At 43.6% G+C, this 14,102-nt stretch overlaps 1 protein-coding gene across 1 annotated transcript in view; it reads right to left on the bottom strand.

Annotated features, from left to right (window-relative positions):
- Window positions 1-14,102, bottom strand: part of Syne2 (spectrin repeat containing, nuclear envelope 2) — a 292,611-nt gene that overhangs the window by 223,241 nt on the left and 55,268 nt on the right. Inside the window, exons 3-6 of the mRNA NM_001005510.2 lie at window positions 9,293-9,354; window positions 7,480-7,575; window positions 7,292-7,369; window positions 7,111-7,203 (exon numbers count right to left, since the gene is read on the bottom strand). Of these exons, the coding sequence (NP_001005510.2) occupies window positions 7,111-7,203; window positions 7,292-7,369; window positions 7,480-7,575; window positions 9,293-9,354 (329 nt within the window). The remainder of the gene's footprint in view (window positions 1-7,110; window positions 7,204-7,291; window positions 7,370-7,479; window positions 7,576-9,292; window positions 9,355-14,102) is intronic.

The following is a 14,102-nucleotide window of genomic DNA, read 5'->3' as shown; positions in this document are numbered from 1 at the left end:
GTTTAGCAAGAAAAGCAAGCAAAGCAAGCCAGGAAACCTGAGTTCAGTTCCCAGAACCAACCAGAGTAAAGATGCAACTCCATAAAATCTGTTGTCCTCCATATGCATGTCACGGTACACACAGACACACACACAGACACACACACACACACAAGATGCATGTTAATAATAAAGAAATCCCTTTTCTTTTTCTTAGATCTATTTATGTGCATGAATGGTGTGTATGTATGTATGTATGTATGCATGCATGTATGTTTATCACATCACATGTGTGTGTGGTGCTCACAACAGCCAGAAGAGGGTATCAAATCTCATGGCCCTTGAGCTACCAATGGCCATGAGGGTTCTGGGAACTGAATCTAAGTCCCCTGCAAGAGGAGTGAGTGATACTAAACACTGAGCTATCCCCCCAGCCCCCATACATAAAGCCTTTTTAAAAAAGAACATGAAAAGTGCTGGAGAAATGGCTCAGCAGTTAAAAGTGAGTGCTGCTCTTGCAAAGGACGTTAGGTGGGTTCCCAGTTCCCCTGGCAAAGTAGAGCATCTCACAGTGACCCATAACTGCAGCTCTAGGGGGATCTGAGGACCCTGACCCATGCACACAACTGCGCTCACATCTCACATACTACTCTTGCATAGGCCTCTGATTTTGGTCCCAACACACATACCTAGTGGCTCCCAACTACCTATCACTTCAGCACCAAAAAGTCCAAAGCCCTCTTCAGAACCTAGAAAGGGCCTGTACGCACATACGCACATACCCACACAGAGACATTTGCATATACACCAAATAAAAATTAATACCATGAAAAGTCAATCCCATAAGTAGTTTTAAAAATCTAAATATAAGCAGAGAAGATTAGGGTCTGCGTATAACACAGGTGAAAATTTTTCCTCCAGGGACAGTGGGAGTATAAAAACTGCATGTTGATATATCGGCAGATAAACACACAAATTGATCTGAACACTTTGGACAATATAATATCCATTTAAAACTTAAAAGATACACCAATAACCACAGGAATATTTAATGTTTCTCTCTATAATCAAGAGACTAGAATCAGTAATAATATATATGCTAGATAAGGTGGCCTGTACCTGAAGTGCCAGTACTTAAGAAGCTCGGGCACGAGGATCACATAAGCCCAGAATCACCTAAGATCAGCCTGGGCCACACGGTGAGACTCCATGGAAACAGTGCAACAACAATAGATGTAGCCAGCACCACTAACCTGGCCACGTGGCAAGCACTGATTGGATAGACACAGAGCATAAAATGGAAGAGCCACCGTAGTTTTCAAATGCCTCGCAAAGACCTACTAAAGAGCTGGGGTGTGGCTCAGTGGCAGAGAGAGCCTGAGGCACTTAGAACTTGGAATGTTCACGGTGATTAGCATCTGCTGTTTTGGATAGTGTAATTATGGAATGGTTCCTTCAGGAGAGAAAACTGTTGAAGACTAGGGGTCCGACTCAGCAGTAAAACTCTGGACTTGCCTCTGGAGGTCTTAGGCTTAATCCCCAGTGCCATGGTTTTTTTTTTTTTTTTTTTTTTTCTTTGAATTATTTGTATTTATCTTTGAGACAGAGCCTGGGATACCCAGGCTGGGTTCCCATTTACTATGGACCTGAAAGTGCCCTTGAACTGCTGATCAACCTCCTCTCTCCTGAATGCTAAGACTGCAGGTGTGTGCACCTCACCTGGCTCCCAGCAAAGTATACGCATACAATCAGAATCTTCTACAAAACAATTGAAGAAATAGGACCAGAAAATTGGCATAGGTGAAAAGCAGGAATTTTTTCTGCCCCGTGCCAATATCCCCAAAATATCTTCTTACATTGCTTTCTAGAATAGTCCTGTCCAGTAGAGTACCGTGTATGCTTTGTTTTCATTTTCTTCCTAATTTTTTCAGACAGGATTTCATGATGTAAGACCTTGGATGATCTTAAATTCATAATTCTCCTGCCTCAGTCTCCTCAGTTCGGTGCTGGCATTGCACGCATGCCTCATCAAGGTATAAAAAGCAATGCCCATAAAAGTAAAAATAATAATAATAATACATTCAAACTACATTAACATGACACATGCCCGCTATTAAAAGATTAAAAGGCAAGTTACCAGCCTGAGAAGTTATTTATACACTCCAACAAAAGACTCCTATCCAGAATATATTTTAAAACTTCTATAAATTATTACATATAAGAAGCAAGGTTAATAAATGGAGATCTCCATTGGGTCCCTCCCCTTGCTGCTCAGGAAACCCCGTAGAAAAGAAGGGAGAATTGTACAGGCCGGGGTGTGTGTGTGTGTGTGTGTGTGTGTGTGTGTGTGTGTGTGTGATATCAGGATATCAGGAGAACACAGCCCACAGAATCAATGAAGCAGGGCTCATGGGGGCTCACAGAGACTGAAGTGGCAGTCAGGGAGCCTGCCTGGGTCTGCGTGAGGTCCTCTGCATATATGTGTGCTGTTAGCTCGGATGGTTTTTGTGGGGCTCTGAACTGTGGGAGGTGAGGGTGTCTAGATCTTTTGTCTGCTCTTGGATCCCTTTTCCTTCCACTAGGTTGCCTCGCTCAGCCCTGATATTAGGGTTTATACCTAGTCTAGTGTAGCCTATTGTGTTGTGTTTGGTTGCTATCCCTGGGAGGCCTGCTCTTTTCTGAAGGTAAAAGGAGGAGGGGTGGATCTGGGGAAGAGAGGAGGTGGAGGTGGGGAACTAGCAGGAGTCAGGGAGGGGAAAATGGGGTCAGGATGAATTGTATGGGAGAAGAATACATTTAAAAATAAAGGGCGGAAAGGAGAGATGGCTCAGCGGTTAAGAGCACAGACTGCTGAACTCCCAGCAACTGCGTGGTGACTCACAACCATCTGTAATGGGATCCAATGCCCTTTTCTGGTGTGTCTGAAGACAGCTACAGTATACTCGTAATAGATAGATAGATAGATAGATAGATAGATAGATAGATAGATAGATATTTTTAAAAATATAAAGGCAAGGTTAAATTATATATATATATATATATATATATATATATATATATATATATATATATATATGAGAAAAAGTGTGTGAAAGAGAGAGAATATATCATTAGAGAGAGAAAGAGAGAGGCTATCTCACTATGTAGCCCTGGCTGTCCTGGTGCTCTCAATGTAGACCAGGCTGGCCTGGAATTCACAGAGATCTCTTGCCTCAGCCTGCCTAGTGCTGAGATTAAAGCCGTGTGCCGCTATACCCGCCTTTAATGCCATCTATCAGGAAGGGCTGGAGTCAAGAGCTTCCAGACTCTGCAGGGAAGACAGTCTTTTTGTCAAGCTGGCAACAACTACTTGCCAAAGCCCAAATGTTCTGTCATGGAACTTGATTCCCGTTAGGAATGTGATGTCTCAGAAGTAAGTAGGTTTGAGGGCTTTGCTCTTGGGATTATTGCTTTAATGCTATCATAGATTCATGAGTTTATCATAAAGGAATGAGCTACGACTGCGTTTCTTTCACTTCCCTCTCTCCATCCCTTTACCAATCCACCAGGAAGTGACAGAGCAGAGAGGCCATTGTCAGATGTCTTCTCGATTGTGTGTGTTTGCGATTGTGTGTGTTTTGTTGGATGGAACCATTGAATCTAAGTGAATGCAGTCGGACATGGGCTGTGTGGGGTGTTGAAGAGAATACACTCAGAGCTCTGTCTCTGTGGAATTGACAATGCTAAGCTGCCTCCCAGCATTCCCAGAGTGTAGGCACCTTTAGGAAAAGAGATTGGCCAGGATGCCAGCAAAGTTCTGTTTGTGTTCCAGACGGTGATAGCACAGGTATGCTTAATTTATGGAAATTCACTACACTTTACTTATGAATTTGCACATCTTTCTCAGTTTGTCTTAGACCTTAAAAATTGGTTTAAAATAGTGTAACCAATGTCTAAAGCTTTCAAACTGCAAGCCCTTTGTCATAATTCCTCTTCTAAAGATTTGCCCTGTGGGGCTGGAGAGGTGGCTCAGTGGTTAAGAGCACTGACTGCTCTTCCAGAGGTCCTAAGTTCAATTCCCAGCAACCACATGGTGGCTCACAACCACCTGTAATGGGATCCAGTGCCTGCTTCTGGTGTGTCTGAAGACAGCAACAGTGTACTCACATATATAAAATAAATAAATCTTAAAAAAAAAATTGGCCTGTGAATTACTACAGTTCTACACAAAGGTTTTATCCTAAGGATATAATTGAAGTTACTTTTAATCAGAAATGAGAACCTTCTGGCTGTATACTTTACAGCCAATGCCATGAACTTCTAGTAAAACATAAATAAATTTAGAGCAGTGGTTCTCAACCTATGGGTCGTGACTCCTTTGGGAGTTTAGTGGGGTCCCCTAAGACCACTGAAAAACAAAGATATTTGCATTATGATTCATAGCAGTGACAAGACTATAGTTGTGAAGTAGCAACAAAATAATTTTATTGTTGGAGGTCACCACAACATGAGGAACTGTATTAAAGGGTCGCAGCATTAGGAAGGTTGAGAGCCACTGATTCGGAGGCAAGCTCATTAGAACAGTTTGAAACAGCATGGTAACGTGCTCCCATATTGTTGAGACAGAGCTGTCAACCAGTATCCATGGGGACTGGCTGCCATAAGGCACAGAGAGCTGTAGGAAGATGCTCAGGTTCCTTACATTATGTGGCACATCCTTTGCATGTAACCTATGTCAATTCCTAGTATCATTAAGTCATCTCCAGGTTACCTATATATACAACACAATGCAAATGCTATGGAAAGGGTGGTTATGCGACATTACAGAATAATGCCAAGAAAAAAAGCACACTTTTCCTCATGCAGGACCCATATATGACTATGTATTAATTCCTGCTGTATACAAAAAGATTGAACATTAAATTATTCTCAGATGACTATCCATAAATAGTAGAATATAAATATTTTTATTCTCTCTTATGTATAATGAAAATTTTAATTACCTAATTAATTAACCTAGAGTGATATGGGGGTGGGAATAAATACCTACAAACCATCCAAAAATGATCAATTTTATTTTATGTATATGAACATTTTACCTGCATGTATGTCCGTGTGCTGCATGCATGCTTGGTGCTCACAGAGATCAGCCAAGGGCCTTGGATCCCTGAAGTTACAGGAGAGGTCCTCTAGAAGGTTCTTAACCACTAAACCATCTCTCTAGCCCCAAACTATTCAATTTTACCTTACCATATCAGGTCCTATTTTCTGTCTCTAATTCCACTTTCATTCTCTCCCAGAGGAAAAGCTACACTCCCAAATTTAGTTTTCATCATCCACACACATATTATTTTGTTATAGCTACTAATGCATGCGATCCAGAAATAATACCCAAATTTTATATCAATTAGTTGTGCAATATTCTATATCTTTCTAAGTGAAGCATTTGTTCCCGATACATCCATAATTATATAGTTATTTCTAAAGCAACAATAATAAGTTCTCTCCATGCAGAGTCAGCGTAGGCTGGCATTGTAATGGTTAGTTCAGGATAGGACAGCGAACACTTGGACAGTCACAGTCCAAACAACAGTAAAAGCATAGGCCTGCCATACAAATTCTTTTGTTTAAATGAAATTTGGACGCTAATTAAAATCCAAACAGGGAGTCATGAAACAAATAAGAAATACTTTGAGAGTCGAAGCATCCTGAGAAGTCTGGAAATTCAGCGTATCTATCCCCACTGGTAGGAAGGGTTTTCCATCTGAACTAGTCATAGCAGAAAACAAAACAAACCCATGGTCTACAGTCATCCTTCCGCTCTTCCTCCTGAAATGTCTTCACAGCTCAAAGGAAAAATAAACAGCTTTCCTTCCTAGGCAGTGGGCCAGCCACACTTGTCCTGATATCCTCCTGAGAGGGTGTGGGATGCTCAGTACCCACAGAAATTCCTGGGACCCCAGGGAATACTTTCCTTATCTTCTGTTTTTGTTTTGTCTGTGCGAGTGGGGAGGTTTGAATGCTTGGCCCACTCGGAGCACTATTAGGAGGTGTGGCCTTGTTACAGGCAGTGTGCCACAGTGGGGGTGGGCTTTGAGGTCCTATGCTCAAGCTCTGCCCAGTATGGAAGACAGACTCCTCCTGGCTGCCTGCAGAATTCCGTCCCCTTCTGTGCTACCTATGGATCAAGATGTAAAACTCTCAGCTCCTCCAGCACCATGTCTGCCTACATGTTACTATGGTCCCTACCTTGATGATAATGGCCTGAACCTCTGAAATTGTAAGCCAGCCCCAATTAAATTTTGTCCTTATAAGAATTGCCTTGGTCATGGTGTCTCTTCACAGCAACAAAACCCTAAGACAAACAAGGTCTTACTCTGTAATCCAGTCTGACCTGAAACTCACTTGGAAACTCAGGCAAACCTTGAACTCCCAGCAACCTTCCTACAACCTTCCTGCTACAGCCTTTCAAAGCTGAGATTACAGGAGTGAGCCACCATACCAGGCTGTTTGTCTTCCTTTAAGGGGCCAAACGCATCAGTCTTTGTATCAGGGAGGCACTGGGTCAGTCCACAGTGCCAAAAGAACAGAGTGGAGACAAATGAAGAAGAACCAAGGTGTTCCCGAACAGTGAAGCAGAGTAGGCCACCTTCTAAGGACTCCAACCACACCCAAAACTCAGGAGGGAAGGAGAGGGCTCAGAGGAACTGCCGTGAAAACCGCAGGCATGCCTATTCAAAGTTTCCCCTTCTCAATCTTCAGTCTCAGCACTTGGGAGATGAAAGCAGGTGATTTCTGTGCGTTTGGGCAGCCTGATCTACATAGAGGGTTCCAGGCTAGCTAGGACTACATAATGAAACCCTGTCTTTAAAACAAATAAAAATTATATGTACATAAATATGTATGTGTACATACAGATATATGTATATATAACATATATGCACACACATATATTATATATCATTATTATATCTGTATGTGTGTATATATTAATTACACACATGTATTGGAAAAGCAGTCTTTGCCATATGTTCTCTACCTGTTGGAGATTCCAAGTCCTGCTTACAGAAGCAGCTCAGGACTGAATGACCCGCAGGTCACACTGTTTCTTGTACACCAGACTAGTAATATTCCTATCACCAAAACACTTACATGAAAGTGCAGGATGATGGTCCAGATCAGGCCAAGGATAATGGACGGGTTTCCTTCTACAATGTCAGCAACATGGATATTTATTAGCTTGATCTGCAAACAGAGAAACACAGGTTAAGAGGAGCCAGCCTCCCACCGAGCCCGTCCCTCCTGTGAATCTGCAGGTGTGATTCATACGTACAGATCTGTTTTTCAGGAATGTCAGGGCATGTTCTATGTTGATTCTGCACTGGAATGTATTAGATCCTTTATCCCGAGGCTAAAAATTCAAGCGCATGCAATACTCAGAAACAGGAAGTACATTTTAAAACAAAACAAAACAAAAAAACAAAACCAACTAAGTGTCTTGTTACCATGTGGCAATCTTACCAACTGCTGTCCCGAGAGGACTTCCAACAGGTCCAGGAGGACATGCCCCTTCTTGATGTCTGCGAATAAGTCAGATACAACTGAGGGAGGTGTGTGCTGCCAAAGAAAAGAAGAACAGTAATTTGCCAAGGGTTCAAAAATACCATTAAGCACCTCCTACGTGAGCTTTATGTCTTCAAAAACAGCTAAGATTCATCGGGTGTTATCTTAAGAGAATGATACAGTCCTCACGAGTTACATTCCAAAGCACGGCAAGATAGACTGTGAGCCTGCTTTATCTCCTGGCTTATTCCCAGTTACACAACGCTCTTTCTGACTAGAGCTTTCATGGCCCTAAACCTTGTGCATAGAGAGTACAGTCAGAGACACTCGGAATCAGGCCATGGTGACCCCGTGGGAGAGCAAGCTGCATGACTGAAGATGTGTCTCCCTTTGGTCAGAATGACATCCATTGTGTGGAATGGGCAGAGAGGGAGGACAGAGGGTGAGAATCATTAATCAGACGTCCAGGTTGTCTGAGGTTCTCAGTGTCACCGAGACAGAGGATGGTGGCATTTGGATTGAGGTCCCTAGGTCCAGACTGAGTTTGTGGGTCAGCACTGCCCCCTATCACATGTTTGACCAGGGGTAAGTCACAGGCATTCTCTATTCTATAGAAATCATACTTTCTCTCACATAGCAATACTGTAAAATCCTTTCGAAATCATGAGGAAGGCTGGTAAGGTGAAACGAACCTGAAATCCTAGCGCTAGAAGGCAGAGGCAAAAGAATGGCAAGGCCTATTGAGTCTACACAGTAACGTCCAAGCTAATCAGAGTTATATAGTAAGACCTTGTCTCAAACCAAGAAAGGAAATGTGGCTGGAGAGATAGCTTAGTGCTTAAGAGCAAGTATGGCTCCTGAAGAAGATCCAAGTTCAGTTCTCGGCACTAATGTTTGGCTGCTCAAAATTGCATCTCCAGGGCATCTGAGGACCTTTTCTGGGCTCCATGGGCAACTGTACGCATGGGTGAGTGTGCATACAAGTAAATAAAACTTTTTAAAGAAAATGGTCATAGGGAATTCAAGGATATAGCTCAATGGCAAGACAACTGCCTAGCACAGGAGCCTTGAACTCAATGCCCAGCAAAAGAACAGAAAGAACACGTGAGCCAGGCAGTAGTGCGCCCTTCTATAGTCTCAGCTACTTGGAAACTAAGGCAGGAGAATCACTTAGGTCTGGGAGTTCAAAACCTGACTGGTTAACAGAGAGAGAGAAAAGTAAAAAAAAAAACCTCACCTCAAAATAAATGGTGCTCTAAGAGTGTGCTGTTCTGGAGGCTATGATTTCAAAACAATAGGTGCCATAGGCATTCCTCATCGTCACACAGAACAAGTTTAGGGTGGTGCCTGGCACCCGTCACTCAATACAAACATCATGCTGTTATTATGTCATTTGATGAAAAAAGTGCTATCACTCTAAATATTTTTACAGGATTGTCCAGCTCCTTCTCAGGTGCCTTTTTTCTTGTTCCAGGAAAAAGTGACAGATATACCAGGGCACCAATGTGAGAGCACTCTCTTATAAAAAGACATTCATGACCTTCTCTGGGTCATCACAATGTCCCATTTTTAGCTGGTATTTATCTGTTATCAACAGGGTCTCACAGAGCCCAAGCTGGCCTTGAACTCAGTATTCAGCCAAGGCTGGCCTTGAACCCCTGACCCTCCTGCCTCAAGCACCCAGGTGCTGGAAATCCAGGCATTGACCACCCTGAGGTGAGAGCTTTGGGACTGAGGAAGCAACAACTTTCACAGCTTGACGTCACCTCACCTTTGCCAGCTGTGAGTTTATCCAGCAGGTGAAGGTTTTCTTCTGAGTGTCCTCCTGCTCAGCTAGGAGAGAGGAGACAACAGTGGTCACAACATGAGAAGCTGTAGACTCCTGAACCCACAAAGCACCTAAAACCCCATCACCCAGGACGTGTGTCCACAGACTCACTCAGATTCAGAGTAAACTTCAGATGTTCAACCAAAGACTGTTTCAGAAGTGGTCAGTAATGTGATAAAATTTTTCTTAAAGTCACAGCTCAACTGACCTGAAAGGATGGTTTTCGATACTGTTTATTAACAAAAGAATTGAGATCTTTCACAACTTTGCATGGTTCAACGGACTGTTAAGAATGAGAAGCGCCCCTAGCCCCCAGCTCTGAATCACCCTGGGGCATCTGAGGATGTTTTTAAAAGGCTCACTGAGGTCCCTACAGTTCAGCATTGACACTGTATCAAGAAATTTATCATGTAAAATGCCCCAATATTGAGTAAACCACAGAGACCTAGGTTCAAATCTTGTCCCGATGACTGAGTGGCTATGCAACCTTGAGCAGTAACAAGGCAGTGATAAGCACTCATCTCTGGAGGTTGATTTGAGAGGCAAATAATTCACCTAGCATGCCTGGCACAGACTGGCACATAGCAAACACAGCCATGCTCTCATTGAGCAGGCAGGAGTTGGGACTGGGGACGGAGTGGGCACTAGAATCTACATCCCCTTCCTTATGGGCGGGTGACCCTGTTGAGCTTCCTTTAGCATCCCATCCCCTCAGCATCAAGCAGAAACCTTCCATTCTATGGGCTGAGCACACAAACACTGAGCTTCAATTCCCCCATTCTTCACCTGATGGACCGGTATAAACAGGAGCCAGGGCATCCATTTCTGCCTCTGCCAAGAGGCTCACTTGGTCGCCATGTTTTGTCATAGCAATAAAAAAGTAACTAAGACACCCCCCAGTGATGATCAGTGCCACCAGCACCCATTGGTACCCTCAATGCTGCCCAACAGTGACAATGGATACTTCTCTCCCACTCATGAACAGATGCATGGTAATTTCATAGTTCCTTCTTCAAACATCCAATGTCTCTTCCCCAACTCTTCTTCTCTGCTAAGCCCTGTCTTTGTTGCTGTTTGTGTTGGTTAGTGTTAACTCGAAGCTTAACACAATCTAGAATCACTTGGGGGAGAAAATCTTAATGAGGAATCGTCTACATCAGGTTAGCATGTTCGTGAGGCATTGCACTGATGCAGGAAGACCCAGCCCACTCTGGGTGGCAACATTCCTTATGAAGAGGAATCTGAACCACAAGACACAGGAGAAAGTTAGAAGCAAGCAAGGATTCATTTACTCTCTTTGTGGTTGACTCTGGCTGTGGGGTGACTAACTGCTTGAACTCCAGACTTAATCAAATAATGAACAAATAGGCAAATAAACCCTTTCTTCTCTAAGTTGCTTTTTTTGCCAGAATATTTTATTGCAGCAACAGAAACTGAACTAGATAGAACACTGCTGGGTTGTTTTGTTTTGTTTTGGGGGGGGGTGGCGGCTGGGGTGCTTTTGGGTTTTTTGTTTGTTTGTTTGTTTGTTTGTTTTTTATGAGATAGTATCTCAAGGAGCCCAGACTAGCCTAAAATTCACTGTGTAAGCTGGAAATAATGCTTGACTCCTAATCTCCTACCTCTGCCTCCCAAGTGCTGGGATTGTAGGCATGCTCCCCATGGGCCTCTGGTTTACACAGTGCTGGGGATTTAACGGAGGACTTCATGCTACAGCCCCAGCCCATGAGCTCCTTCTTCCCAAGACATCCAGCAAGCCACAGAGTACTCTACTCTGACCTAGAGGCGCACATCAACCAGCCTTGCTCAGACCATTGTCATCCCTCCTCTCGCTCACCAGTTCCTATCTCCGTTTCCTCGTGGAGGACATTTTCCTCTCTTCTATTCCCTATCATCTTCTTCCCCAAGTCTCGAGCCATTCCCATCGGGATAAACACACTGCTAATTCTCCCTCTGGAAATAAGAACTAACTTCCCTTAGCACCCACTTCTGGTCAGCCCCGCTTCATTGGTCTGCTGTCCCCAGGTCCTCTCCTTTCCCACTGTGAAGTGGCCCTACCCCAGTCTAGTCCTCACCATTGAATTGAGACTACTCTTTGTCGGGTCACCATGAGGCAAGCATCTCAGTGTTCCCTTCTCACTAAAACCAACGGTTCATACTCAGCCTGTATCCCCCTGAATCACCTAGCAGCATCCAATATGGAGAATGACTACCTCCCACTCTCAGGACCCACACTCCCGTTTTCTTCCTATACTGCTGGCTGGCTCACCTCTTTATCACTCAATTCCTACCTAATACCTTGGGAAATCCTCTCAGGTCCAGCTTTAAAACCTCCTCTGGGGCTGGGAAGAGAGCTGAGTCAGGAAGGTGTTTGCCTTGCAAGTGTAAGGATCCTGACTTTGCTTCCCAGAATTTACCAAGAAAAGGCAGGCATGGTGCTCCATGCTCTCAAGCCTAGACATGAAAAGACAGGGACAGGTGGACTCCCTGACGCTAACTGGAAGCCAGTAAGAGACTCTGCCTTAATAACAACAACCACACATACATAAACACACATGAACATGCATGCACAAAACATTCTAGATATCTCTATTTTTACTATCTCCATTACATGACCCTGGGCTAAGTCACCTCCCCTGGGGCAAATGTAACATATATTCTTACAAGTGTGACACCAAATTTAGGACCTTAAAATGTTTTAAATTGATAACCCCCAGTTAAAGCAACATAAAAAAGCTACAAGTTGGGGGGGGGGGGGAGCTACAAGTGCCGTGACTGACTACGGTTAGTCTTAGCATTACTGTATTTCTTTTTTTTCCATCAAATCCATCTTCTCCTTCTTACAGGTTTACGTCAGCAACGGTGCAATGACTGACACCTCATTGGGTGGTCAGCGATTATTAGTTAAACTAAACTGGGTTCCGACAAGCCAACTGGATTCTTCAGGGGTTTGGGAGTTCACGCATCTTATTTTAATTTTATTTTACAGAAGAGTTTCAAGGGCCACAGTCCCCTTAACCAAGTCTCCTGGGATCTCAACAATGCGCTCTCAGCACTTTCTCTCTCCAGTTAGTAGATGATAAATAACTCTAAACAAGTGCTACAAAATGCACAGAGAGGTCATTTTATTTCTCAACAGAGGGAAAAATGCTAGAAAACAACGTTTTAATGATTCCAAGATCAAATTACATGCACACAATGTACACTTCCCAAGCAAGAAGAGATCTGTCCTCCATAACTATAAAATAAAAGTTCAAAATAAAATTAAAAAAAAATAACAACTATAACAACAAATATCAACCTTCTTGTTTATCCCCCAAGGGACCAACAGAGAGAGATAACATTCAGGAGATAACATACGGAAAAGGAATCACCACGCAAGAACATTACTGCATCCAGAAAGATGCTGCCTAACTCTGGGGGAAGGTGCAGGGGCGGAGAAAGAAGGGGATGCACATTAAATAACCCTGATGGAGGAACGTGGCACAGAACCAGCTTCAGCAAGTGCATCCCCAGCCTCCGGAGTTTTAGTGCCCTGGGTTCATCTGTAAATCTCAGTCATTTGATCTCCACTCCGAGAAGAGGAGCTTTCATTTCATGTTCACTTAACACTAGACAAAACAAGTCTTGAGGCTGAGTACCCTGGGGTCTCTGAGCTTTCCCAGGGTGGGAAAACAGACACCAAAATCGGGGTTTTCATTAGATGGTTGAAATCAGAGCAGCTTGTCTAATCGAAGGTTCAGCAAGGAATAACCCCTGACCTAGAAGCACAAACGTGAATTAAAACAGTCAAACTGTTACAAAGAAACCTGGTTATCGCTGGCCTGATTTGTTTCAACGCCACAGAAATGGAGGGGGGAGGGGGGACTGGTAGAAAAAGGAGCAGTCAGCGCTACCCCAAGGGGGGGGGGGGGACCCCCCCCCCCACATACACACACACAGAAGCAATGCACAAAGGAGCCTCCAGAAAAAAAGGGGCTTGGAACACCCTCTGAGGCTTTGTAAAACTTACTGTCCAAACAAGAGAACAACTCTCTTCAACAGGGAAATCAGAGCCCTTTAAACACAAGGACCCTTTACTCAAAGCCATCGCAGGTACACAAAACACCTCTGCAGATGCTCCATGCCACCCATCCCTTACCCCAGATCTCACAGGTTTTCATCCTGCCTTGCCCTCAGTAGTACAGCTAATTCTGCAGGAACTAGAGCCAAGCGGCTCACCCTGAGCCAGGAGACTTAGTAACCTTTTGTTCTTTTAAAGGCTGACCCATGGGGGGAACTAATAATTAAGAGCCACGTGCTTACCGCAACTTAATAAAAACCTTCTTAGAACTGCACCTAGAGAATAGGACCTTTTAAACAGCAGATGGCAGGGGTGGGGGAAGGGAGAAGAAATGAAAGGACTACTAGAATGACGTAATACAATGGTGAGTTTCTGTGGAAAATGCTAAGAAATGGAACTTGATTTTGGAGACAAATAAGGGACATATGTGACCCACGTCAACATTAATGTAAGCCTCCGTCATTATCATTCTTCAAAACTACTTGGCTGGATGAGAAGGGAGGCAAAGATTTTTCTCTTGGTCGCATTACCATGAAAATACACGTCACCCCACGGTTTGCTCCAATTCAGTCAGCCTTGTGAGAGCTGGCAACAGCATCCACTTAGCTGGGAGGGAATTGAACTGAAAACAAATTAGGAAAAACTTCAGGGTATAGATTTAAAGTTCCTTACAAATTAGCTCATTACAGA

Source organism: Mus musculus, chromosome 12 (genome assembly GCF_000001635.26).
Source record: "Mus musculus strain C57BL/6J chromosome 12, GRCm38.p6 C57BL/6J".
Taxonomy (NCBI): Eukaryota; Metazoa; Chordata; class Mammalia; order Rodentia; family Muridae; genus Mus; species Mus musculus.
This window is presented reverse-complemented; position numbering and strand designations above follow the sequence as displayed.